At 43.3% G+C, this 27,634-nt stretch overlaps 10 protein-coding genes across 10 annotated transcripts; 5 read left to right on the forward strand and 5 right to left on the reverse strand.

Annotated features, from left to right (window-relative positions):
* Positions 1–522: 522 nt before the first annotated feature.
* EAF02_010825 (uncharacterized protein) lies at positions 523–1,407 on the reverse strand (the record flags this gene model as incomplete). The annotated part of the gene is made up of 3 exons (XM_038906873.1): positions 523–666; positions 844–1,035; positions 1,396–1,407. 3 exons carry the CDS (start codon positions 1,405–1,407, stop codon positions 523–525), a joined length of 348 nt encoding a protein of 115 aa, XP_038753421.1.
* Positions 1,408–2,320: 913 nt separating this feature from the next.
* Positions 2,321–4,219, forward strand: EAF02_010826 (uncharacterized protein). The gene is made up of 3 exons (XM_038906874.1): positions 2,321–2,619; positions 2,715–3,104; positions 3,153–4,219. Exons 1-3 carry the CDS (start codon positions 2,596–2,598, stop codon positions 3,747–3,749), a joined length of 1,011 nt encoding a protein of 336 aa, XP_038753422.1. The 5' UTR covers positions 2,321–2,595; the 3' UTR covers positions 3,750–4,219.
* Positions 4,220–4,899: 680 nt separating this feature from the next.
* On the reverse strand, positions 4,900–8,107 carry EAF02_010827 (uncharacterized protein). The gene is made up of 3 exons (XM_038906875.1): positions 7,848–8,107; positions 7,643–7,790; positions 4,900–7,592 (listed from the first exon to the last, which is right to left on the reverse strand). Exons 1-3 carry the CDS (start codon positions 7,858–7,860, stop codon positions 5,447–5,449), a joined length of 2,307 nt encoding a protein of 768 aa, XP_038753423.1. The 5' UTR covers positions 7,861–8,107; the 3' UTR covers positions 4,900–5,446.
* Positions 8,108–8,422: 315 nt separating this feature from the next.
* EAF02_010828 (uncharacterized protein) lies at positions 8,423–9,136 on the forward strand (the record flags this gene model as incomplete). The annotated part of the gene is made up of 4 exons (XM_038906876.1): positions 8,423–8,594; positions 8,649–8,736; positions 8,797–8,930; positions 8,985–9,136. 4 exons carry the CDS (start codon positions 8,423–8,425, stop codon positions 9,134–9,136), a joined length of 546 nt encoding a protein of 181 aa, XP_038753424.1.
* A 454-nt stretch (positions 9,137–9,590) lies between these two features.
* On the forward strand, positions 9,591–10,594 carry EAF02_010829 (uncharacterized protein; the record flags this gene model as incomplete). Its single annotated transcript, XM_038906877.1, has 2 exons — positions 9,591–9,946; positions 10,084–10,594. 2 exons carry the CDS (start codon positions 9,591–9,593, stop codon positions 10,592–10,594), a joined length of 867 nt encoding a protein of 288 aa, XP_038753425.1.
* A 1,282-nt stretch (positions 10,595–11,876) lies between these two features.
* Positions 11,877–13,501, reverse strand: EAF02_010830 (uncharacterized protein; the record flags this gene model as incomplete). The annotated part of the gene is made up of 2 exons (XM_038906878.1): positions 11,877–13,330; positions 13,405–13,501. The coding sequence occupies 2 exons, from the start codon at positions 13,499–13,501 to the stop codon at positions 11,877–11,879; spliced, it is 1,551 nt and encodes a 516-aa protein (XP_038753426.1).
* Positions 13,502–14,919: 1,418 nt separating this feature from the next.
* Positions 14,920–16,590, forward strand: EAF02_010831 (uncharacterized protein; the record flags this gene model as incomplete). The annotated part of the gene is made up of 1 exon (XM_038906879.1): positions 14,920–16,590. The coding sequence occupies one exon, from the start codon at positions 14,920–14,922 to the stop codon at positions 16,588–16,590; it is 1,671 nt and encodes a 556-aa protein (XP_038753427.1).
* A 676-nt stretch (positions 16,591–17,266) lies between these two features.
* On the reverse strand, positions 17,267–18,805 carry EAF02_010832 (uncharacterized protein). The gene is made up of 2 exons (XM_038906880.1): positions 18,064–18,805; positions 17,267–18,011 (listed from the first exon to the last, which is right to left on the reverse strand). The coding sequence occupies exons 1-2, from the start codon at positions 18,614–18,616 to the stop codon at positions 17,410–17,412; spliced, it is 1,155 nt and encodes a 384-aa protein (XP_038753428.1). The 5' UTR covers positions 18,617–18,805; the 3' UTR covers positions 17,267–17,409.
* A 732-nt stretch (positions 18,806–19,537) lies between these two features.
* EAF02_010833 (uncharacterized protein) lies at positions 19,538–20,659 on the forward strand (the record flags this gene model as incomplete). The annotated part of the gene is made up of 5 exons (XM_038906881.1): positions 19,538–19,739; positions 19,898–19,997; positions 20,134–20,179; positions 20,278–20,443; positions 20,631–20,659. The coding sequence occupies 5 exons, from the start codon at positions 19,538–19,540 to the stop codon at positions 20,657–20,659; spliced, it is 543 nt and encodes a 180-aa protein (XP_038753429.1).
* A 2,804-nt stretch (positions 20,660–23,463) lies between these two features.
* EAF02_010834 (uncharacterized protein) lies at positions 23,464–27,403 on the reverse strand. The gene is made up of 2 exons (XM_038906882.1): positions 26,575–27,403; positions 23,464–26,520 (listed from the first exon to the last, which is right to left on the reverse strand). Exons 1-2 carry the CDS (start codon positions 26,873–26,875, stop codon positions 23,921–23,923), a joined length of 2,901 nt encoding a protein of 966 aa, XP_038753430.1. The 5' UTR covers positions 26,876–27,403; the 3' UTR covers positions 23,464–23,920.
* Between the last annotated feature and the right edge of the window lie 231 nt (positions 27,404–27,634).

Genomic DNA, 27,634 nt, shown 5'->3' on the forward strand with positions numbered 1-27,634 from the left:
AGCTTTGCAGTGGAATGATAGCTTGCAGGTTTGGATATCTGGGGTTGTAGTCTCGGTAGGAGGAATGGAGGGATGAGCTGTGTGCTTTGTATGTGTACTTACTGTCCAGAGCAGGAGTTGCGATTGCTCTTCCCTTACTCTTGGGCACATGGAAATGAAGATGGCAAGGAAAACAGGAAAGAAAGAGCTTGGTAGCTAGCTAGAGATTCAGAGTCGCAAGGCTCGAGTAAGTATCCTTCAATGAATGTATTATGATTCCCCAATGCATTTACAACCCCTCTGTTTACCGAGTGATACAAGCATCTATGCAATCTTCTCTTCATCCTTTCATTTCTAGACATTTTTTACTCATCAAACTCATGAATCAATCAAACTTACTCAACGCCTGGTATTTACCAAAATCCATTCCATTCCCTACCTATTTATAAATACAACCTAATTTTCCCCTTTTTGTTTCTTTCTTTCTCCCTTTCATCATTGTCACATGTGTAATGTAATATAATGCAATGCAATGTAAACCTCTCATTGGAATCGCAAAGCTCCCTTCCATCTGTTCACCTGCTGTTGAAACCAACTCCTGTTAGGGGCCTCTTCGAGCTCTTTGACTAGATCGTCGTAGTATGTTGGGTTGCTGGCGGGTTTGAGGGTTTTGCTTGTGAGGGGGTACTAGATTGAGAGGGGGGTGTTAGTTGGGGGTTTTCTGTTGTTTGGCTTCTTCCTCGTTTTCTTTATTTTTGCTTTTCGGTGGGAAATAAAATAGAATGTAGAGCATCCTCTGTCGTGCCTCTCCTCGAATCCCGATAATGAAATAGAGTAAATCAAATAAAATAAAATCAAACATACCTTTCCCAAATACCGATTCTCCACCAAACTATACAGTGCGTTTACCTGACCGAGCTCTTTCTTTTCGTTGAAGTTTCCAGCGGCAGATATGCGCTCGAGGCGGCGACGGATGGCGTCTTGGAATTGGGCCTCGGGACGGAGGGCATCTTTGGGCCAGCGGGAGAGGGCGCGGAGGTAGTGGCGGGTGGCGGGCTGGAGGAGGGAGGGGGTGTTAGTTGGGTTGTTTGGGTTGGGGTGGGAGGGGGGAGGGGAGACGAGGGAAGAGGTAGGAGGAGGGGAACAGGAAGGAAGAGGGGAGAACAAGACAGGGAGGCGTTGAGGATAATGAGGATATAGATTATGCAGAGTCAGAGGTTCAAATATTCCTCATTGCATAATTACTCTATCCCATGACATGAAGATCTAGACTTCTAGCCCCAGCGAGCAACATCTCAATGTAACTCGCCCCCAACACAAGTTCAAGGATTTTGATTTCCTAAACACCAGCACCAACCACCACCACCATCAAAGACCAAAACAAAAGTTAAAAAGTTAACGAAAGCCCAAACTTACCGATTGCGACATAATGTTTTCAATAAATGAAATCCTCTCGTGCAAACTATTCACACAGAAGGAATTGACCGGGAAGGTTTTGGAAGTCGTTGAATTGGAGGGGGAGAAATAAAACGGATTTTCAATGCAGATTATATTATGGATGTAATGGATAGATACCTAGCTACTGGATATGTGGGTGGTAGGTACAGTATGCGGTCATGACTTTGGGAGAATGCTGAAATGGAATGGAATGAATGATGCTTCTAGGGCGAGCTAGAGCCTAGAGAGGAATGAGAGATGGTGAGTTTTACCTAGTTGGGTGGGTGCATGCTGTTATGCGCGAGATGCGGTGCGAGATTAGAGATTGTTAACTAACGGGTGGTGCGGTGCTGCTATATTTGGATGTTAGAGATTTGGGGGGGGTGTGGGATAGTTGGTATGGGCGGATGGGATGGGTGTGTGGTTAGTAAGTAGATAGCAGATATGGGAGAAGTGATTGATGCGAGAATTGAGTGCAGGTGTGCAGGTGATTTGGGGGGCATGATTTGTAAGAGATCATATTGAGGCACGGGATCAGAGATGGATATACGGAGTATGTGATTTGAGTTGGGAATCTCATCTCGGAAGGAATGAATGAAGGAATGATATGTACCATCTATATATATCCATAAACAGAGTAGTTGTAATAATAATTATAAAACATATACTCGCAGACGACCGTATATACATTTACTAAATATTTCCATATACTTCTATTCTAAACTTATGATAATAAATCCCATTGTCTATCCCCTTATTAATCACACAAACCCTTCACCAGTCCTTGTTCCTTACTGCGCCTTTTCAAGGTTTCCATATAAAATACCAATGATTTCTAGCGAATGAATGTGTGGCGCTACAGACTTAATTACTATGTTATTATACTAAATAAGAGTGAGTACCCGTGGACCACCTAGCAATATTGTAACCCATCTCATATCTCAAACAAAGCCGAAAGGACCATCCTTCTCCACGACCTTCTACTTCTACTCGTACTTCTTCTTCCTTTAATCTCCTGACGCTTCACACAAACTACATTTTCCTTTTCTTCCTTTCACCTACTTCACGACCTACGTCTTTTCCCTTCCAACCCTTTACATTCATTCGCTCACAACTCGAGTTTGGTTCCTTGGTCTTTTTTCTTTTCTGTCTTATTCGAATACCCAAATCAATTTTAAGATGAGTTCGCAACGATATGAGAGGGTGCGTAATCCTCACCTAATCCGCGCCACGATTCGTGTAGTGGATGCTTTGGTTATAATTCAAAAAGAGAATACATACTAATACATTCTACATAGGTATCTGCGAACGATGAAGATACCCCTCCGACACCTACATCCCCTCCGCCATCCTTCCGATCGCGAGGCTCCTCTCCTTCTTCACGACATCACGTAGCGCCCGTCGACCAAAATCTAGCGGATACTTTTGATGATGGATCTGATGATGAGGATAACGATGGAGATGATAGACAACGATTAATGCGTGGAAATCCTTCTTCGTCAACGGAGAGATTGAATGAGACGACGAGCGATGATCGACCAACTACTCAGAGAACAGTAACCGTCGTGCCGACATTTGTACCGCCAACAGGTGGAAGGGTTTATGGCGGTGGTTCGGGATCTGATGGTGTTTTTGCGAATCTAAGTGCTAAGCCTGAGAGAGGCGAGAAACAAGAAGAACATCCTCCTGTATGTATACATGTCATTGTGTTGTGAACTTGTACTAACGAAATACAGACGTACGAACAAGCAGCCGCAGATGCCGCACCACCGTACTGGGAAACCACCATTCTCGCTCCCGGACTTGGTGGACTAGATGAAGTATACGTCGAGGGTCTTCCAGTTGGCTCTTTATTCTCTTTTATCTGGAACGCCATGATATCCATGTCTTTCCAACTCGTTGGTTTTCTCCTCACATATCTATTACATACCACTCACGCCGCCAAAAATGGATCCCGTGCCGGTCTCGGAATTACGCTTATTCAATATGGTTTCTATATGAAAGGAACAAATAATGTCGTTACGCCACCTTCAGGGGGAAATGATGCATCATATGCTCAACCTCCCGATCCAAACTCTCATGACTTCGACCCCGATAAGGTTAATGCGGCTGCTACTGCAGGAATGGATTCGGGAAGTGGAGGAATTGGTGATATCGCTAGTAATGAATGGTTTGCGTATGCATTGATGATTGTTGGATGGTTCATCTTGATTAGAGCGTTTAGCGATTTCATCAGAGCGAGGAGACATGAGCAATTGGTGTTACAAAGTCCGGATCGTGGACTACCAGTTCCTATTATTGCGACTGGAGAGGAGAGCGAGACTATTGTTTAGGGATGGATAAATGGATAGGGTTGAATGGGGATATGGACAACTGGAATGATAGGGAAGATATTCTTCACACGTAAAGTAAAGCATAGAAGCTTACCCGGAGTTTAAATGGAAAGGCTAGGCTAGGATGGATTCAAGAGATTATGGATGGGAGATAGGGAAGGGATCACTTTAAAAAAGAATTCCTGGCAGGGTTACTACAACTTTTTTTTTACTTTTTTTAAATATCATCTGGTTGGACAAGCGGGCGTTAGATAATCTCATTCTCCCTTTTCTTTGTCTTGTATTGTGGTATGGTTTTTTTGCTACTGCTTGCTTGTATCGATCGATATACTGGTGTAGGCTGGCTTGCTGAGGAGTGTGAAGAAGATTGAGGAGTAGATGATGTATTAAGTTGAGATATATTAATGAATATGTGGGATTTGTATACAATTACAATTACAATTGCAATTATCAATTTTCAATTTTCAAATGTTCAAATGTTCAAATTCAAAGATCTAAAGATTCCAAGCTGTGATTAAGTAAGTATCGATCATGTACCTGTGTATACTTGAGTATACCTATATACACATATTATACACATCCACATACACCTTGAAAGTTGAAAGTTGAAAGTTGAGACTCTCGTTCCAATTCCGTATTCAAATCCAAAATACATATTCAAATCCGTATTCAACTCCAATTCCAACTCCAGATCCATATTCAAATCCAAATCCATATTCAACTCCATATTCAATTCCAACTCCAGATCCATACGAGTATTCAAATCCGTATTCAAATCCATATTCAATTCCAATTACCAAAATACCAAAATCTTTCACCGGGTACTAGATAACATTTATCTGACTTTCACACACACACACACAACACACACACACACACACACACACACACTCACTCACTCACTCACTCACTCACTCACTCTCACACAACACTCACTCACTCACTCACTCACACACACACACTCACTCACTCACTCACCAGACAACCCGGAAACTAATCACCTGCACCTCATGATAAATTCTTGCCGAATCGAGGAACCATAGATACCTACTAGGTAGATACGATGTCTACAAGGCTCACCGGAGATTTAGATTTTGCGGATTTTCACTCAATACCTAGAGAGATATTCTTGAAGCTAACCGGGACTTGAGCCAAAGAAACAAAAAAATAGTGACAGCACAACATACTCCTCCCAACCATTGTGACTTCACAGTGCGTTTTCAAATGCATATCTAAATCAACCATAAATATATCATTCCGAATTATCGTTTCTCATACCAATCCTAGTCAATACTAATCCTAACCATAACTAATAGCCTTATTCGAGGCTCAAAAACAAGAGCAACAGGATATCATTTTTGCCTTCATCTATTTTCTCATCTCTCTCTTCTCACTTGTAATGAGAAACACACAATGAATCTTTCTCATAGCTTTCTATTACTCCCAACACCAAACACTCTTTTTTTGTCCCTCCCATGCCACAATTTCGGAATTAATCCTTCGCTCCAAACTCCATAATATAGTAAATCTAACAGTAACAATTAATCCAATAATGTGTGCTCTTCTGCTGCCTGTAGTATGCGTATCGATCAGGTTCTTCGGTGTTTTACTGGTAGCATTGTCGGTATATTCATATCTTTTCGTGTTGTAGGGTCGTAGTATTGTTCATCATTTCGGTGTAGGTCTCCTCAGCATCCTTAACCAGCATATACAAATCGTTCCAAATGGAGGCCGAAACTCCTACTTTGTCCCTCTTCGATAGGTGACAATGGCTCATCCTCTCCCTCGCTGTCTGGTATGATCATATCCTCACTACCCTTTGAATTCAAAGCAGCCTCCTCAATCGCATCAGCTGGGGGCAATGGAATGGATGCCGGTTTAACGTCTGCCAGTTTTGATTTGCCGTTTTTGCTGTTTTCGGGAGAAGAGAGACCGGTTGTCCCACGAAGAAAGGCAATGGGACCAGCAGCAAGCATAGGAGTCATTGGTGGGGTTGGTGGTAAGTTGAAGCGGTTGTATGCGGCAGCACCTAATCGCTGGAGAGGCGTGAGAACAGATCTAGTAGCGGTGGCGAGGGGTTTCTTTGCAGCTGCAGTGGTTAACTTTGTTGAAACAGGAATCTTCGATTGGAACTGAGCCGAAGAGGAAGGTGGAGTTGGAAGACCTTGGTTGAAAACGGTCTTTGGCGTTCTCAGAGTCGAAGCATCAAAATAATACCTGCTTTTCAGACTTGAAAACGGGGTGGAAGATTCAGGGATCGGAGATGGAGGTTGCTCACATGAATTCCTACTGGATGTCGAAGATTCGAGGCTAGGGACCGTATCCTGGGAGTCTTCAGTCCGATCGTGCTCGGTTAACGTACTTGTTCTTTGCTGTGAGCCAAGAGTAGATTTGAATGAAGCCTCTCTGAAGATTTCGATCTTAGGCTGCTTTTTCGTCAAGTAATAATCGACATCTGGAATGCTCATCATCGCTTCCTCAATGGAGTCATCCGAGAAGATGGTAATATCTTCCTTCTGTTTATTATTTTTCTTGGAGACCTTGCTAACACTTGGACTATCATCCTCAAATCCATCTGCAAAGAAACGGCTTCGACCAAGTTCCACTTTTTGGCCAGTTCCTGGTGTTTGGAGAATGGAGTCATCTTCACATAGACGAGCACGCTTTTGTGGGCGAGACTCTGTGGGCGAAGACACTCTTCTTCCAGTCGAAACGGATCTTTGAGAAGTGGGGTGAGGAGGTAATTGAGGTTCGAGATCGGTGGTAGCTCGTTGCAAATGAGGGCGGACTGGTTCAGCAACCCATGAGCTAGGGTTGCGAGAAAGAACCTCCTGTTGACTACGAGAATGTGTAAAGGAATTGATATCCAGTTCCGCAAGAGGAGTCCGCTTGGCTTTAAAATATGTCTCGATTGAAACACCCTTCTTGAGATCGCTTGTGGATACAGATCTCTTCGAAGCCATAAAAGGATTTGCCATCTTGCTTCTGCGCCCAATGACAATAGGTTGCTTGGTGATAGGATTCAAATCGCCTTTCGCAACTCCTTGGGCAATTTCTGGTAAAACGTCGTGCCCAATAAATTGGGTTTGATCTTCCGTAAGTGGAAGATCAGGTTGGGTATGGAGCACTAAGGTGAGAGATTGGGGACAGAAAACTCTTTGATGTAAAAAGGTGAATTCGGCTTGATAAAAAGATTCCAGGTAATTTTTCGGCACGTGAAATTTTCCGTCAAATTGAATCATACGCAGAACTTTTTCGATCGTCTTATGCTTCCGAACCAGCCGATAGGCAGTCTTTAGCCCCATATTGCTCATACTAGGCAAATAATCGCAGCCACTTAGAATTGCCATTCTTCGAAATTCGGCGTCAGACCAGCCCGTCAGGTTTACATCTTTGCAAGCACAGAAATCGGCCTTGTTGACCTCGATACAATTTCCATACTGGTCCAACTTGGTAAGAAGACATTTAGCACCGAAGACTAGAAGATCAGAGTCCTCGGATAATATTCCATCGATTATGCCTTTTCGCTCCAGGTAGACCATTTGAGCATCGGCTTCATATGGAGCTACAACATACTGTACCCCCATCTCTTTCAACTCATCAATAACATGGCGGGCCATCTCGGGAGTCACATCGACTGCCTTTTGGAATTCCAGGTACGCTTGGGAAGTCTTTCCGGCATTTAATAACTCTTGCCCAAGTCGTTTGCTATCCTTCCGACGCTTTTCTCTGTCCTTTTCTGTCGCAGCTTTACTTGGCAAGTAATCGCCATCGAATATCAAGTAAGGAGTGACGCCGAAATGGAGCAGCATTCGTACCCGGTGCATACAATACTCAACATATCTGCTTTTTGGGTTAGTCATTTCTTCCTAGGTTTGTCTCGGTCTCCATACTTTCTTGTTGGCTTTCCCATAGCAAGATCCATAGCACATGATACAGTTCCACGATGAAGCCAGCCATAAGCGTCCACCCCGAGGGTTTTGCCATCGAACTTCTTCAAATTACATGGCTTTTGTATGGACTTGAGCAAAGGGAGAAGACCTATAAGTGGTTAACATAAGAAAACTTGTAGAAATTATCAATGAATCATATACATACCATTGATCCCCATGTTGACGATAACGTTAGTAACACAAAACAAATGGATCAATAGAGGAAGATTCGAGGAATCATTAGACCATTAACCATGAATTGGATGTCGGAGGGTGGCGAGCAAAGGATGAAACGAATGTATAAGTCAAGACATGAATAAGGGGAAGAGGATACTATTACTTATAAGTGTTCAATGGTCGTTGAAGTTGTCGTAGGTTGTTGTGAAGATGTCGATAAGACGTCGATACCAAAGTTCGAAGTCTAAAATGACCATCCACTTAAACCTGCATGATAGAAAGAACGCGTATGGAAGGCGCGTCGAACACCAAGGAACTTCCTTTGCCTTCACTACGGCAACCATGAAATTGATTGGCGGCGCACCCTTTATTTTGCAGGCTCGCAGGTAAGTCTGTGACCTCATATCCCTGCTAGCTTAGAAATTATCAAGCGGGGAATTTTTGCGATAAAGATTCCGATATGGAAAAAAAGTTCAAGAACCGAGTATCGACAACTACATATACCTGCAGACCATCAAAAATTCCATTTTAATATACTTCGATCAATCAATTGCAACCTTCACGATGCCAAAAAGTCTCAAGAAAACATCGAAGCATATCTCGAAGAAGAGAGGAGGTGAAGTTACAGCTTTACACGAAGGATCTCGGGATTCTATGAGTTTGAGAAGAGCAGGAGGAAGAGATGATAAATTAGAAAGAATGGCTGCTGAGAGAAAGAGACACAATCGTCCCATATGTATGTGCTTCATCCGATGTGTGCAAGCTTCAATTCAACTAACATATATCATAGTGGAGCGAGCTCTTTATTTCCAAAATGCCATAAAAGAAAATGGAGTGAAGCCACTCGAGCTCGATGCGATTCATAGTCTCATAAAAACGTAATGCGGTCCCTAAACAACCATCCTTCAACGCTTTTCGTCTAACCACAATATATCCAGTTTCGTACACCAGAACGATGAAGAGCTTAATGCTATAAAGAAAGAGCGTCGTCCTGGACGACCTGCGAGTACAAGGGAGGACCTCTTGAAAATCAAAATCGCAGCCGACGAGAAAGAATACGAAAATGGATTCTGTTCGTCAATACTCTACCCGAGGGGCTTTGAAGTCAACGACTAACAATATACAGATCTACCAGACCTCACTGATTCGGATAATGTAATGGCTTTTGCGCTGTGGGAAAAATCCACCTGGTCATATCTTAACACCTTGAAATGGGTGCGCTTGTCGAGCAGTGGACATATTCAAGAGACTAAATTCCCACCCAAAGGATCTTCATGATTGAGTTAAGCAGAACTGGCGGCGTTAGTGGAGTTTATATCAATACCCAAAATTGCGGGAGCAAATTGCGGATGATATGGTTTGGACGATATTGTTGTTATTTGTGCTATGGAGTTTGCATATTTGCATGTTTGAAACTTTGAACACAGTTGAGATATTCAACAAATCTACAAATAACGAACTTAAAATAATAAAATACATTTCTAGCACATAGGGAGTAGTAACTAACACCTAAAAAAGCCAATCAAATTAATTCTCTGTCTGAAAGTACATTCGTGAAAACAGCCTATGAAATCATCTCAAATTTACAAGATCCACCTTTTTTTCCGTGCTCAAAAAAAGTTCCATCAGAGGCGAGCTCGAGATATCAAATTGTAAAATCTTCTAAACCCCAATTTTACATCACATCAACCTCAAAAACTCAATTCGAAACCAAAGTATAAACAAATTCACCATGCTTTCCCTCCGTACTCTTACCCGCTCAGCACCACGAGTTGCTCGCGGTCTCACCAACACCGCCATCAAAACCGCAACCCGACCCTCCCTCCTCCAAACCGCTTTCCCCGCTTCAAGACTCCAATGCGCATCTGCATTTTCCACCTCGAGCATCAGAGCCAAGTCTGCTGCTCCAGAAAGCGATGCTGAACTGGCCGAGAAGCTCGCTAGCGAGATCCAAATGGAGGAGGAGATGAAAGAGCATGAGGAACTTCCTACAAGTGTGAAGGATTATATGGAGAATGGTCCTTTTGAGATTCTTGATACACCTGGACAGGAAGAGGTTATTTTGACTAGAAGCTTTGGTGATGAGAAGTACGTTATTTCTTTGCTTTTTCTTACGAGTAAATCTCTTTTATCTACCTATTTCCTTTGAATCTTCTTCTTCTTCCCGTCTTCACAGCCCTCAAGAAATAAAGAACCCCCAAAACTAACCTCCACCTCACCCACAGAATCCGCGTCTCCTTCTCCATCGCCGACCTCAACACCTACGACCCCGACTCCGACGAATTCCAAGACCACGCCATGTCCGACGAAGACCCCAACCTCGACCCCGCCGACCCCTCCGAGCTGGACCCTGAAAACCCCTCCGACGCCGAAGGCGAGCCCCAAGGCTTCCCCGCCCGCGTAAACATCATTGTCGAGAAGAAGGGCAAAGGTGCGCTCGCCATTGAAACCGTCGCCGAGGGTGGCATGATCGTCGTCGATAACGTATACTACTATGCGGACGCCGCGCACGCCTATGCAAAGACTACCGAGGCTGTCCACCAACGTCAAGATATGTATGTCGGTCCTCCTTACGCAAACTTGGACGAGGATTTACAGGTGTTGATGGAGAGATATTTGGATGAGCGAGGAATCAACCAGGCATTGGCGATTTTCGTGCCCGATTACATTGATATGAAGGAACAGAAGGAGTACTTGAGATGGTTGAAGAATGTTAAGGGATTCGTTGAGGCTTAAGTATCATTCATTAACGCTCAGAATCACTGATCCTTACCCATTCCCTTTTCCCCCGTACGAAAAAAAAAGCGTTTCTATTTTGGCTTTCCCTTCAATGTTGTTTTCATACCCTTTCCACTCTGCTGGCACCATCATACCTATAAGCTAGGTACACCTGTATACTATCAGATAGCAAGACTGTCTACACTACGTACGATATGACAGATACGAATGCTATGTAATGAATTTCAAGAGAGATACTTGATGATTATGCCTTTTTCTTCGCTCAATTCGTGAACTGTGATTGTGCTGTTTGAATTTCATTGCTTTGTTATACGCACCAGTCTTGTGCTTCTCGTACTCACTCTGCTTTATTCCAAGTGATATTTTAAGCTAGAGTACTTTCTTAAGCTTCAAATGAGTGAAGCATACAGGTAGTATAACAAGTATCAGCATCAGCAAGCACCAGATATAAACGTCATGAATCATACGACGCAACAGAAAGATACAATTTTTTACGCTTTTTATTTCGAAATACAAAGTAACATCGCTAATTCTCAATTCATTGATTCGCCACATCTTATTTGATCCCATCCATCAGACTTTATTTCTGGTCTTGTTCTCAACCTCAATCTTGTGGTTCTTGTTTTTATCTGCTAGATAGTGACCTAGCTCAGTCACCTACGCCCTGCCCTATCCGATCATACACTACCCACCCCTATGTACTCCCCGAATCCATTGCAAGCAAGTAAGCGACCAGCAACCAACCAAACAAAATTCCTTTCCATTCGATTCCCACCAAAACATAGATAGATCGACCGACCGGCTTGCGGAAAGACAAGGCAAGCAAGAGGAGCAAAAAACAAATATGATAACCCCGTCACGCCATGATCGATAAAATGGACGAAGACAGATAGTTAAAGTGGAAGAAAAAATATGCACCGTGTTCTTGTACCTATTCTTCCCGTGTCGTAAAAGGTATTCAGGTCGAGGAAATTGCAATAGGTGTTTAGAGAATAAAGAAAACATCCAGTGTCGAGGGGACCAAGATAAGCCAGCACAAACGCCTAATGATGCAGAGAGAAGCTTTGATCACTGTACAAAAGACATTTAAGGTCTAGAAACTGGTAGAGGGGAACCCTGAAGACCATCGCTCAAAGATGGAAGGTATAACAAAATCTTCTGGCATACTTGAAAATCGTTGTTGCTCTCGCTCCTTGATCTTTGAAATTTCTTGGCCATCTACCAAGACTAATAAGTCATAGGTAGCAAAGAAGCGACCAAAGACTGAACAATGTGCGATCTAGAAGTTTGTGCTCCAAGACCACGAACCATTAAATAGATTTTCGGCCGTATCTAAAAGCAGGATGATCCGACGTTTATTGCAATAGGATGTCTTGTCCATAATTTCAACCTTCAACTTTTGAACTGCAAGTTCCTGAACCGGTTTCTCAAACATTTCTGACAAATTTTCGACGGCCATTTCGAGATCTCTTTGGTTATTTTCGAACAGCTCTGTAAGATTGTTGCGCTGAAGATAGAAGGCAAATGCGTAGGTCCATTTAAGAGTTTGACGGCAAGTTTGTAAGGCTTGACTAGCCGTGTTAAGGTACTGAACTTCGATCCAAGATAATCCCGAGGCAGTTTGAAGTTGAATCATCTTCTTCTCGGTCTTATGGTAAATATCCTTGTCCAACTTTGCCGACTGTTCATGATTTGCATATCGATTGTAGTAATGCAAATAACGTTCTAGGGACTTTCGAGAGTTGGCCTGAGCATCTCTAGCTTCAGAGCCACTCTTCTCTTCAAATCTATTGCAATTGTACCAGCTTGTACCGTGCTCCGACCATAATCCCATACACATCCAACAAAACTCGTGTTTGCACTTTCGACATGTCATATGGTTGCAACCTCCGTTCTTCTCGATAGTAGAATTACATTCTGGACATTCTTTTGTGTTGGCAGAAATCCAGTTGGCAGTTTCTGAATCATCCGCGCACTTCTTCAACCATTTCTTGACCAGTGTACAAGGTGCAGGTTGATGGTCTGCTAAGATACAACCAAAACAGAAACGATGCTTGCAATCACATACGACTGTTGGGACAACCTTATCGAGATCTTTCTTCTTGATGCCGCATTCGATAGCATTTTGACAATCTGGAGCGGGACACCATTTCAAGAATTCTTTATCCTCGACGTATGTTCTGGTAAGTAGTTCGTGATATCGTGATTTTAAATCTGCAGCGACAAGGAGATCTAGAGAGTGGCTATCCATAATTCTTCGGCATCCATCATGTGGACACTGAATTCGAGCTGCCTCTCCCTCCTCCTTGATCTTTTGAATCAAGTATTGATTGTAGCAGTTGACGCAGTATCTGTGCCCACATTTCATGGCAAATGATTGTAAGCCGGGTTCGTCCTCACAACAGATATCGCAAACAAAATCCGGTATAACCTCAAGTTTGGGTGGCCCAGATTCACTCGACACCAAGCCAGCATCATCAAGAACTTTTTTCGGGCGATCCATGTAATCTTCAATCAAACGTTCCTTGTTCCATCTGAAATGCCTCAAGAGAATAGCTGCGTCTTCTTTTCGAATGTCGAGTATCATGTTAACTTCGTTGATAAGTTCATCCTGTTGACCTTGAACATCCTCGGGATGATGAACCTTATAGTTGATGTCGAACTTCGACTTCTTCTTCTGCGAATTATCATCTTTGAAACTGATGTCTGGTGCTGATTCTTCGAAACCGAACTCTAGATAGCATTAAAGATATCAGCAATTGTATCAAGGTGGGGGAAGTGATTGTGAGGGCTTCAAGAAAATATACCGTTACCATCTTCAGTCTCCTCCTCATTCTCACTCTCATCCATAAGAACGTCATCGTCACTTGATGCTCCAGACATGAAGTCGTCCTCGGAATCCATACTGATACTGTTGCTGTTGGTTTGTGGCGTGGGAGGCGTTATAGGTTTTGCAGAAGATGCTAAAGTTGCTGCTGCTGAGGCGATCCGTTTGTTGGTTCGAGTCTCGTCCTTGTCGTCGTGTGATATCGCCTCAGCCGCCTTTCTCTTTTTAGATTGGGAAGAAATGGTGACTGTGAATGGGTCCTTGGCTCGTCAAAGCCGACGAGGTCCTAGGTACACAAGGCTACCGAAGAAAAGTGATCTCGGTGTGGATGACCCTCAAAAGCAAGCAACGAGTCAGGAGTGGCGTGTGATTGTTTACTGTATGTAGGTGACCTGATGATTAACGAGAGAAATGTTGAAGGATTCGCTGAGCCCTTCTCACGTTGTTTGGTGGAAGAAGGAAGAGGAAGAGATGTTGTAAGTAAAAGTAGAGATGACCTGAACAGGTGAGAAGAATTAGGTTGGTAAGAAAGTGTCTAAAAGTGTAGGTTGCAATAAACTTTTAGACTTAATAAACCTTAGAAGATCGGGAACAAACTAAATAGTATGTAAGAAGTTTGATTTAGGGTCGGAGTGGGCTCTGCTTTATTGTTTGTCTGACTAAGTGTTATAAATCCATGTTACAAGTACTGCACGTACTGCCACTGTTACTGTCTCTTGAAAAGGATCTTGGATCTTGACTCTTGAAGTTCAGTTGTTGGCCGTTATCTAATCAATACTTATTATACTACTAGTAGGCAGCGGAAGGCAAGGCAAGGCACGGCAAGGCAACTACGGCGAGGCGCTTACCCTATTTACTACTAGCGTATTTTAGGAGCGGACTCGGCGCCCGATATTAACCGATCGATTGATATCTCGACTCATCTCGTACGGAGTTCCCTCACAGTTTCTTTCGAATCCTTCTATGAGTGAATGTTGCTTCTTAGGAAGTCAAACAGCCGTTTCAATATCCCTTAGAAATACGATAAAAATGGTGAAAGGAATAGCCTGCAATACAGCATCTATGGAAGTCCATACCTTTCAAGGTATAGCTAGTAGTTATGAGCCAAGCATTCCTCTGTCGGGTCCTCACATCTTAGAGGTATTCATCGTTTGATCCGCCATACCTAAGTTTCCGTTCAAATGTTATGGCGAACCATATTATATCCTCAGTTCTCTATACACATACCGGGTTTGAACAATGGGGGAATCGGGCATCGGATTTCAAATTGCCATTGTAGGTCGGAGGCCTCAAAATCCTACTGGTTTAGCCAATCAATGCCATTCAGCGTACGTCATCTCATTCAATCTATACCAAAACAGTTCAACTTCAGCATATGTATACGTACAATTATAAGTATAAAGAATCAAAGTTGAAGCCGTTTTTGCCATCTCTCTCTTTACCCTTTTTTCTTGTTACAGTTCTCTTCTTCAACATTATAATACAACTCGTTACCATGGCCGCCGAGCACCAAATCCCCATCCTGATCATAGGCGGCGGTATTGTAGGTCTATCGGCTTCTCTCTTTCTCTCCCAACACGGAATACAATCTCTCCTCATTGAGCGTCACTCTGGAACATCCATACACCCACGAGCTCGATCCGTCAATGCTCGGACCATGGAACTATTCCGCGGTCTCGGGATGGACGATCTTGTTCGAGAAGCCGGTGTCTCAATGAAAGCAACTATGGGTATTCACAAAGGAAAATCGCTCAAGGAAGTAATAGAAGCTAAGAAACCAATCGATAGTCCTAGGAAAATTCCTTTGGCTGGTTTGATGGATCCGATTAGTCCGGTGCATGGAACGTTTGTAACGCAGGATATGCTTGAACCAGTTTTGGTGGATGTGGCAAGGGAACGAGGGGGTGATTTGAGATTCTATACGGAATGTATCAGTATTCAACAAGACAGTGATAGTGTTACGGCCACACTCAAAGACCGAGAAACTGGCGCTGTCTCCTCAGTTCGTGCAGAGTACCTTATCGCCGCCGATGGGGCAGGAAGCCCTATCCGAAATCGACTCAACGTCCCAACATCTGGACAAGGTACGATAGGGTATTTAATCAACATACTATTCCACGCCGATCTCAAATCCCTGGTACACAAACGAGAATTTTCCATTTGTGTGATCGAACGTTCAGATATTAACGGGGCATTCATATCCATCAATAATGACGACCGTTGGGTGTTCCATCTCGCTTATGACCCCTCCAAAGGCGAGCAAGCTTCAGACTTCACTCCCGAGAGATGTATAGAGTTATTACGCATTGCAATAGGAATACCCGATCTTGAAATAGATGTCAAAAGCATACTGCCTTGGGAACCATCTGTACGAGTAGCAAATCAACTACAACATGGACGTATCTTTCTCGCTGGCGATGCTGCTCATCAGATGCCTCCATGGGGAGGTCAGGGTGCAAACTCTGGTATTACAGACGTTCATAATCTTGCTTGGAAACTCGCACTTGTACTTCAAGAACAAGCGAGCAAGAGACTGTTAGAAACATACAATGCAGAACGACAACCCGTAGGCAAAACAGCAGCAGTGGTATCAGCAAGTGGTAGCGACAAGCGGGGAATGGTCTCGCTAAACCTTCGGGATCCAGCTGTTATAGTGGGATTTTATAAGAGAATAGGGTTAATCTCCGGACACGGATATACTTATGCTAGTAACTCAATATGCGCAGAGAATACATCTCCTCTCGGTGGTTTGACGTGGAAACCGTGGACATTAGCTAGTTTATTCTTTTTCCTCGATGGTAGACCTGGTAGTAGACTTCCACATCTATGGATCATGTATGAAGGAAAACGCATTTCGACTCTCGATCTATGCGGGCAAAAATTCACTTTGCTGACTGGAGCAAAAGGAGAAGCATGGATCGAAGCTGCGAAATCAATATCGAAACCTCTAGCTATCGACATACTCACATACAGTACAGGACCAAACGGCGATCTCGTCACAGAAGCTAACATATTCGAAACTACAACGGGTATATCATCTCAAGGTGCGATATTGGTACGACCAGATGGATTCATAGCATGGAGAGCCAGGAGACAAGAATCTGGTCTAGAGACGCCACGAGTTCAACTTGAGCTGGCGATGAGACGGATTCTTTGTTTGTTGTGATTTACATGCGGGTTTTGAAGATGAAGGATTAATGATGTGGAAATCTTGGAGTTTAGGGATTGGTTTGCTGAATGGGGGAGTGAGTAGATGTAGAACATTTGGTTGGGATTTATAAATCTCCTCTTGATCGTTATTGAAATACGTACTTATATTATCTTAAACCCGTATCTTTCATTCTACTCACGTACATGGACATATTGTAGATTAACGAGTTTCAAACTCCCAACTTTCTTACAATTTATGATGATGGTCTTGTTCTCTTACACAAGGTGAGTAACACTCTCCATGAAAGAGTTCCTACGAATATAAACGTGAAAGCTAGCAGGATTCAGGAAGCTGGGAGATTTATCTACATATCCCCTCAATGATTCTGTATACTTCCATAGTTTACTTCGTTGTCTGGTATCAACCAGTGGTATGTTAATATCAATTTCATTCTCTATCAAAGCTAGTGGTTATAGTAGATTCTCTTGTATACTTCATACTCATCCGGAAAATTATCACAGGAAGCAGTGTATGACATTTGATATATAAATTTAGAATCTTGGGATCGTATTTTAGCACCTCTCTTGCATGATCTCCGGGCTTTAAATCGTATGAATTGTAAAATGCATTGTATATTAAAAACTATGTAATGCCATGGTAATGTTTGTCTTCAAATTCCATCATCCTTCAGTTAGTTTTTCAAAATTCTCACTCTTACTCAAAGTCCACACGTATATAGTATATACAAATAAATTACACATTTCTTATTTCATATTTCATATCTCATACATTACATACCCCAACCAACTCCAACCATTCCACCGCTGACTAAAACTACGACTCAGCAGCCAAGCCCTTTGTGATATCAATCACGCTGACGGTAACCTTATTTGTCGTGCTAGGTGGCAAAATTCCACCACCAGCAATCAAAAGATGATTCTTGTTACTATCCAACACTCTCAAATGCCGGGTGTAACTTGTACCTTCTGGAGTTGCAACTGTCTTCCACGCATCTGCAGCTCCAAGTGCTCTGTTGACGAAAACTTCCGAACGGCCGCCAGAACTGACAATGATAGTACCGTTTGCACCACCGGTTGGTGACCACACGTTATATGGGGAGCCGGTGGGTTGAATGCCGTTGTTTGTGATGAGAGGTGTACCGGGTGCAGAGAGGAAAGTGAGAGGAGAAGAGGAGATGCGGTAGTAAACGGGGAAGAGATATGTGGAGGTGTTGTTTACAGTTGGGCCACCGCCGTATTCGTAGGTCATGATGTATTTACCGTTGGGAAGTTTGGAGATGGTTGTCATTCCTGGACGAGCGGTATAGGTTGAATAGTGAACGTCATCTACAATTGCTCCCCAGGTGAGGAGATCGGAGGAAACAGTGTGGACGAGCTTTTGGCCGTATAATGGATCACGTTGGTCGGAGTAGTAGACTTTTATTGGGTCAGTATTTATGGGATGGTAGAGATTATGGGGAGTACTTACGAACGATCTGTCCCTTGTATGTGAGAAGGAACGGTTCCCAGATAGCAGGAACACCATTATCAGGAACAGCTGCACCACCATTTGCTACAGTCGATACGAATTCCCAAGTATATCCATGATCCAAGCTAGCATAAACATCAATTTGAGTCTCACTCAAATCTGTCGGGATAGAATTTCCAGTCGCAAGAATAGTACCAGCTGGGTATTTTCCGACTTTCTCCGTCATATAGTATAAGAATGGTTGATATCTCAATCCCCATCCATTAACCTGATCTGTAATATTCGAGATATGTTTCCATGATTCTCCACCATCTGTACTCTTGAAGATAGGGAAATAGACAAGAGGAGGTTCGGGACTGTAGTTTTCCCATGTAGCTAAGAGCACACCACCTGGTAACTCGACAGTCCGGGCATAGAGAACACCAGGATCAGTCCAATTGGCTCCAGGAGTGAAAATCGTGACATCAGAAAATGTGCTAAAAGGAGCAAGTGCAGGAGCCGCAAGAACCGTCTTGCACACTGCAGCAAGCAGCGCAAAAGAGAAGAACTTCATCTTGAGTTGTAAGGAGGATCTAATATGAGAACACAAGGAGAAACTATACAAACAACAAGAGAAAATTCATGACTTTTATACTCTCCTCTATACCCCTGCATTCCCCAAGTTTGATTCACTTGATCACGACCAGGTATTCCGGAAAAATACCCCGCATGAGAATAGTAACCACTGGGAACATAGCTCTGCATCGTACTCTCCAGCATGCGGTCGGCATGGGGGCATTCCCATGTTGATCCCCGCAAAAAACTATAGTTGAGCGCGGCTGGCCATCAACACGGGACTGGTTCGCAAGAAAGGTTTCTCCAGTGCATTTGGATGCGCACCAATCGGAGACGAGCGCTAAGTGACTACATCACCCCATCGCCGGTAAAGAAAAAAAGGACTTGGCATTGAGGTGCACCTTGTGAGGGGAAACTTGGGGATACTATTGATTGCATGCAGATGTACTGGCGGTGAAATTGTTTGTCCGAGGTTTGAAGTTCTTGGTTTCTCTTGGAGCAGGTTGGGATGGATGAAGTTTTGTGCTAAATTGTCATACGAGAAAGCTAGCGCTGATGATACAATCATTGGGTTGTTGTCGATACTAATTGAGTCTTGGTATGATTACTCAATTTGAGTCAATATACCAACAGTGAGATTAACTAGTATGTAAACTAATTGTCGAGTATCTATCATGTTGTGAAGTTCCAAAGTTCCAATGACAATATGATGCTTCATCCCATCTCAAAAGAGGCAAGAACTGACGATCCTCAGCACGTCACCATCGCTTGCAACTTCCCTTCCAACTTTTCCCAACCCCATGCTATCAACATCTGAATACCTTCAGCATTTCAACTCAACAACTCAATCTCATTGACCCTAAGGGATTGTTCCTAAACACCAATTCATCTCTCAATCAACAATCAAAACACCTACAAAATGGCCACCAGATTCGCGATTCGCCGTCTTGCAACCCCTCAAACTTTCCGCACTTTCTCCACCACCCGCCCAGCATTCATCAAAGTCGGCGATAAAATTCCCAATCTTGACACCTTGGTTGAGAATTCACCCGCTAACAAGGTTAACTTAAGTGAGCTTACTACTGGTAAAGCTTTGATCATTGGTGTTCCTGCTGCTTTCAGTATGTTTATTCCCCCTTTTCTTGCTTTCGCTTTCAATCTCTAGTGAGAATTTCGAATCTGTGTCTACTCAAATAGATTTGGAGACCTTCGATATATAAATTTACAGATATATAAGAACAAAAGAAAGAAACATGAGCATTAACTGACATAAAAACAGGTCCCTCGTGCTCCAATTCTCACATTCCGGGCTATATCAATCATCCCAAGCTCAAGGAAGCCGGTGATGTATTTGTAGTTGCTGTTAATGATCCTTTTGTGTAAGCGAGCTACTTTATGAAATTCTGCTATTCATTACTCTGTTCTATCTCTCGCATTTGAGAACTTTGATCGAAATGTCACGAGGATATACATAGATGGATGAAATCATTAGACTGTACTAACACGAAATTCCAGTACCAAAGCATGGGGCTCAACTCTTGATCCTACCGGTGAATCTGGTGTATGTGTTCTATTCCCCCTCTCCCCAACCCATCCACTCATCTCCTCCTCAATTCATCCCCAGACCCCAAACCACCATTGACTCTCCCCCTCCAACAGATCCGCTTCCTCGGCGACCCAACCGCCTCCTTCACCTCTGCCCTTGATCTAACCTTCGACGGCACCGCCATCTTTGGTGGACCCCGCAGTAAACGTTACGCGCTCCAAATTGAAGATGGGAAGGTCAAGGCCCTTCACGTTGAGCCGGATAACACTGGTTTAAATGGTATGTTTTTCCATTTCCCATTCCTTTCTACAATCTATTGCTTCTCCATTCTTCACTTTCGGTATTATCCATCCAGCCCTGTGGTATATTCACACATCACTTTCATCCCAGTTCAATCATCGCAGCTCGAGAGCAGAGCAGAGAAAAGCAAAGCAAGAGAAAAAGCTAACACAACCCCCTCTAATAGTCAGCGCCGCCGAAAAGGTCCTCGGCTAAACACCTCAAGTCAAATCAAATCATGATCCCCAGTCACCCAAGTCCTAGACATAACTCACTTGATCAATGGCATGTTTCTTCATGACTTCATCTGCTTCATATCCATATGTCAAATAGCTTGCCCTCGAACAGATACCTCGAAATGAATAATCAAAATACTCTTCTGCTCCTACCCATCCATCATTTCCCAAACCGTGAAACACCTACCTAGTAGCCAATGAGTATAACAATGACAGTAACTCCTTAATCTCAAAGCAACAATCCCAGCATACCCAATACCCAAAGAAAACACCCACAATGAGATACACAATACAAATAAACGCACCAAGACTAGCTTAGTGATACTATCCTCTGTATTCCAAATTTTGTAATTATCAAGGTCCATTTCTCTATACACTATTAACGAGAGCTTATTATTTTTTAGGACCGAGCAGTCTATTTTATAGTGCCTCGGCCAAATATTATGCCGATCTGAACCCTGAGAGCGACATACATAAGCTGTTCATACCCCAATTCAAACTCAGCTACATCTGTCCGAAAACCACAAGATTAAAGTGATATCTCGTGTCCACTTTCAAACCATCAGGATCAAGTTTTGGGGGCCAGCTGCTATCATTCGCTCAAGTGTGTTGGATGTTATCTCGGTTCTGTCAAATTGTGCCTAGGCAATTAGTCGCTGATGTTGGATTGGATGCTGGTGGTGCTGAATACCGCTCGAATGGATATAATCGAATCCGGGAGTGAGATTCATCTCTACTATATATATTCTCTCATGTTGCGTTGCGTATATTCATGATCCTATTATGCTATACGACGCGATGTTCTACCTCCCCCTGCATCTTTCTTACATCGTAGCGCCTTGTAATATCAGCCCTCGAGCGTTTTACATTCATCCTTCCTTTCTTTATGTGTGCGGCGATTCCTTCAAGAAGAAATCATAGTTCACGAGATAAAGTTTACTCATAAATCTACCCATGATCTGGTTTCTGTTCTTCGTCTTTCTAATAGGCAGTGCTGGTGCAGCGGGCACCTCTAACAATTTCATATTCCCCTCAAACCTCACCACTCTCAATGCTTCTCACGTCGTCGAAGGATCGTACGAAGTAGGCAGCACAGTCGACTTACGATGGGATACTATCTGGGATATGGTCACCATTGTCATCTGGCAAAATGGAAAGCCGCCTTATCAATACCTTCCTAATTCTGGTAACTCAACCTTATTTTACATTCCACCGGATGGTTTCCAATATCTCGAAATCCGTTTGATATATTGAACTTATTCAAGACATTCCACCCGCTCGAACCACTAGTTTTCATTGAGATATCCACGGTAGTTGGATAATCGAAAGTTTTCCCATCTGTACTAAACTTGGATAAGCTACATCATTTCATCTTACTAACAGTCCAAATACCCAATCTGGTAACTTCATACACAGGGATTATTGATATCAGTGGCACGAACGGTAATCCAGGATTCGACCTCAACAACGGATCGACATTTTATTTCATAATTACGCACACCGGAACCCCCGACTTATTCGCAAGCCAGTCGATTAATATTACAAATAAGGCTATCAGTTCATCCGCTACTTCATCTTCTTCTCCTTCTTTGAAAATTGAGACAACAAGTACTGCGAGTATTTCGACAGCTACTCGAGCCATCTTCTCCAGCTACTTCTCCAGCTACCACATCGAGTGAATTGAGTCCAGGTGCGAAAGTGGGTATAGGAGTAGGTGTCACACTGGGTGTCATGGCCATCATCGCAGCCTTCGCGCTAGGATATCATCTTCGACAACCTTCAAAATCTCCAAATCCTCATACCATGACTACGAAACCGGACGATGAGTCGGCGGAACCGAAACCATTGGTATGGCAACCGCCACAGGAACTGTCATCTACTGTCCCGCGCCCGAAGCCCCAGGATCCGATTTTTGAGATTCAGGGGTAGGGAATGCAAGAATTGGGTCGAAACTTCGCGGGGGTCTGATCTATTTTGGTGGTCGCATGGGTTTGTTTTCACGGAGGGGAGATCTTCCGAGTCGATTTTCGCTCGCATCGCATGGTTAAGTAGCTACCTATCGTAATGCATGATGTGTATACTATCACAATACGCTTCCTATAATATAGCTTGGAGAATATACAGTACTAGTACATCTCTCGAAGATGAGATGTTGATAAAGGTACTTACTCCACTGGTGCTCAGATGTTTGTTATCTCAATCTCTTGACACAATAGCGAACGAAAGTATTACGAGCACCTTCAAGTAAAAAGATACGAGTATCGAGAAAACCATCTATCTATTACTGTAACCGAGTTTCGATTTCTAGAGGTAGGTAGGTACCGGTATATACTACAAAGTGATTAAATTTCTTCTGTATTATGTAGCATCAATATTAAGTACCTTATAAGCATAGGTATATACATACAAGTCTACTATAGAATCCATATCTCAAAAACCCATAACGAATTCCATCAAAGATCGAAACGAATTGCCATCTCCAATGAGCTAGCTATTACAAAGACCCTAATAAACTCGTAGGGGTTGTTTTTCGCCTCCGCCCTGGTATAGTTTATATTTATTTGTTCAAATCATCTATGAATTTAAGGGGATCGTTGATATACCACCCACCTCCAATTCACGTCAACTTCTCTTGCGGACGAAAGAATCTCCCTAACCAGTAGTGTTTATTTCGAGCTTTTCAAGTCCCCAAATCTCAAATCTCAAATCTCAAATCTCAAATCTCAAATCTCAAATCTCAAAACAAACATTACAATAACTTAATGACCCAATTTCACCAAAGCATCTTGAACACAAATATCCCCTGTATTAACAGAGCATTGAGATTCAAAGGCTACATACAAATCGCTAAACAATGTCTAAATTGTCAGACAAAGTAAGGAGGCTTTATCCACTAACCCCCAATTAATAGGACTAAATAACCTAATTCCTCATTTTCCATTCCAGTGTACATGATTTAAATCGTGTCCTATGATATCATCCCCAAAATGATTTATCTATACCTAGCAATACTCGCTCAAAATCAGTATGGTATCTCCACCTTGCGCCAAACCAAACCAGAGATCCACACCCGCACTTGTACAACCAGCAATAATAGACTGCTCGTAAATAAACCAATCCCAACCAAGAATGACCTGAACCCAATATAAACCTTCCAAATCACGCCATAAAATGCTCGAGTCCGCCATATTCGCCAATCGAAATAAGATCCAACTCCAAATCTCATAAACGTTTACGATATTCAAAGTTCCACCCCCTCGCTCTCCTCAAACAGAAACGGGGGGACGGATTTACTCGCCGCACTCCCCAACTGAACACTCTTATCACTAGCTTCCATTTCGTACTTTTGCTCCTGGGTCGCCACAGCCTTAGGATCAATATCTCTTACATACGCCAACATATCAATACTATCATCATCATCATCTTCCGCGTCTTCAATATCCATAGCACCTTCATCAGATGACACTTGTATATCGTTATCTGACATCAGATCTTCGCCTTTTTCTAGAGGTTCATCTCTAAGATGAGAAATTCCCATGAAAGAAGAGGTGTCGGAATAGTCTCCTACGGTTTCAGTGCCGCAAAGCATGCCGAAATAAGAGGACGGTTCGGGTAGGGGTGATGGGTGAAGCATAATCAATTGTTCCGAAATGTTTTCGGTCTTGATGGGTAAACTCTCATATGGTCGGTGCGGTGGCGATCCATTAGCAGGATCGGTCGAGTGAGCCAATTTACTGATTATGCTATCCACCTTGTTCTGAGGCTCTGGATTGTGAAATGAATCTAGTGAAGACTGTGAAATCGTGTGTAAAATCTTCGAGGTTGAACGGGGAGCAGAGAATTTAGAAACCTTGAAAGGAACATGGTCTTTATTCGTCGTCAATCGTGTGTGAACCTTGTAAAGCAAGTGGTCGGCTGGTTGAATGCCGGCGAGCCCACTGGCGACAAATTCTGCAAGGGGCGGAGGAGATTCAGGGTCGCCAGATGCCATGTCTGTGGTAAATTCAAAGTCCGTATCATCGGAGAGTATACTGGGAGTTTGTGGTCTTGTTTCTGGGGGCTGGAACAGATCTCCTCCTTTGGAATAGTCCTTGAAAGGCCTGAATGGTAGAAAAGATCCGGAAGGAGTCCTGTCCTTAAGGAGGTGTCTTGTAGGAGGTGAGCAGCCGACAGCATCTTCAGTGTGATTGCTGTAACCATCTTTGTCAATGCCAGTAATATGTAGCGGAGTTTCAAGATCGCCACGATCGCCAGAGAGATCACTAAAGAATTTCGTTCCATTGTAGAATATCAATGGCCCATCATCGCGTGGACTGTTACCGAGTCTCTTGATAGGGGATGCAAAGCCGTGAAGACTATAATGATTTGGCGAGATGTCGCTCTCATCACCAGACACCTCGGATGTATGTTGTGGATAACGAACAAACATCGGCTCATAGAAGCATGCGTCCATTGCTTTAGGATTCTTTGAGCTCTGGTTTATCATTTTCAGGGGTGCTTGTCCCGTAGGAGTGAATTTGTTGGCATGAACCTTGCGTCTTTTGCGCGAAGCTTCGTCACTGCCATCACTATCGGGTGGGGATCGTTGATGAACACTGCTATTACCGCTGTCACTGTTCAAGCTTGTTCCTTGCGTACCACCTCTCCATCGCAGTTTCTTTCCATCTGGAGATATTTGAAGTTTCCTACTCAATTCGGTTACTGCAGATCTGATAAAGCCAGGTGTGACGTTGATAATATGCAATTGCGCCATGTTGATCAGAAGATTCAAATAAACCCATCCCTCGGCATCAACGGCAGCATCTTGTGATTCTTCTGTTAATAGTTGGGGTGCTGAGATTCCGAGGTGGCGAATATACTCGACGTTATCGGAACCGACTTGGTCACGGTCTGGATCCAAATCCAAGGGCCTAGTTGGCCTTTGCTGTGGTGAAGGGGATCCACGAGACTTATGAGAAGAATCTGACTGTTCTGTTGGCGATTGGCTATTCTTTGAATTATTTACTAATCCCTGCTTGTCTAGTTCCATATTATGTGGCCCGATATGAGCTTCGCGTACACCTTCTCTAGGGTGGAAATGAATTTGCGAGGCTTGATCTGCTCTCGCGGCCGACCTGGACACCTCTTGCTGTTGCAAAGATTGACTGTGCGCGCCGATGAGCGATCCTGTCTTTCCTGTAAATAATTGTTCTAGACGCCGAACAACCATCCTCTTTCGCTGATTTTCGGACATTTCTAGGGTTGATCTCGGTTGTAATCCCTGGGGAATGTCTTGCAAGAAATCCTGCAGTTTTTGATCGGCTGTGACCCGCGATTGCGTTGGCCTATACCCTTCCCCAGCCGAGGAGCTATGCGAAGGCCCGGATCTCGACATCGAGGCATATGCCGAGTCAGTCGGTCGGGAGTTGGACCCTGATGAAACGGATTTATGCTTTGTAGGTTTCCCGGAAAGCGAATAAGATCTTGACTGTCGACCTGTTGGACCATTAATGCTTAAATCTTCTGACGAACCGTTAAAACTGGCAGAAAATGCATGAAGAAGTTCTTCTAGCTCCCTTCGTTTACGTGCCGATAAGGCATGTATTTTGACTTCAAAGAGCTTCTCGTTCTCCAAGTGGGTCGTCGATGAACGTCCATATCTCTTTAATTTCTCCTTCAACTTCTTATTTTCGATGGTCAAATCGTCAATGATACTGCGATACTCTTCTGATGCACTGCCATCTCGAGATCTTGATATGGGGTTCAATGAGTGTAGATTGTAACGGTTGCCTCGAAGTGGCAACTCTTTGCTGGAGTCAGTGTCTTCGTTGGAGCTGTGTTGAAGAAAGTATGGCGGGTCACCTGCAACTATGTCAATTTACAGGAGCTGGTGAAGCTCCCTAACCAGAAACTTACTAGTGTCTCCAGAGTCCTGGTTGACAGCAATCACAGGACGTGTATTTGAGCGATCAAACCAATCCTTTACATTCGTGGCAACAGTATCCTCTGAATCGTCCGATGTTTGTTTTCCGAAAGGCGAGGTGGAATTACTTCTTGGCTTAGTCGAGGTATCAACCTGCTTTACCACACCCAAGTCCGACTTTTCCTTCTCAATAGGACCAGGCGTGTCGTGCCTCAGGGAGACGGAGAGATGTGCCGGAGGTCTTCGAGGATGAGAAGCCGTCGCATTCATCGTTGAATCCGATTCCAGATTCATAGCCGACGAGACAATTGAAGATGATATGTGGTATTATAATTGTAAAGAACCCATTGCAACCGGCCGTGGACAATATCACAGTCGACCTACGATTTGAATAAGATTATATGCAAGTAGAGAAGCGAGATACCCTTATAACACTACACTGGCGAACCTGTTGGATATGTGAAGTAGATTTGAGCCTGCGTGAAGTATTTTGTTTTTCCGATTGAATACCTAGGTAGGTAGGTATCGTACCTCGTGTGTCCGGAGGAGGGGATGCGGTTGAAAGCTTTAACAATCTGGGTGATTAACACTTGGGTACTTTCTGGATTCTTAAGAGAAGCGAAGACCAAGGTTGTATGTAATTCGTTGAATGGGAAGAAGGTACTGGATATTGCATATGTGTGCGCAATGGGAGTAGATATTGAAGAAGGACTTCTTCACGTCTTTACAGAGTAGGTAAGGTTTGATGAAGGTACTAATGCTCTTTTTTTTTTATGAAAAGAAAGAAATGATAAAGGAAAGATAATGTTCATCATATTGATCATATCATACCTACCAAGTTTGTTGGTATTATTGAACGTTGAAAAAATTGACCTCATGTTTAGGTTCTTGCTCGCTGATGCTGTCAACAAGCCACGATCCAAGGAGCAACTTCCAAATTTCTGAAGGGTCGTCGAGATCTGAAAATCGAAGGGAGATCTGAACTTAAGATGGCATGATCTCAATATGATTGGTTGAGAATCTTACTAATCCACCGCAATCCGGACTCCACCA

Source organism: Botrytis sinoallii (assembly GCF_014898435.1).
Source record: "Botrytis sinoallii strain Bc 23 chromosome Unknown BSIN_027, whole genome shotgun sequence".
Lineage (NCBI taxonomy): Eukaryota > Fungi > Ascomycota > Leotiomycetes > Helotiales > Sclerotiniaceae > Botrytis > Botrytis sinoallii.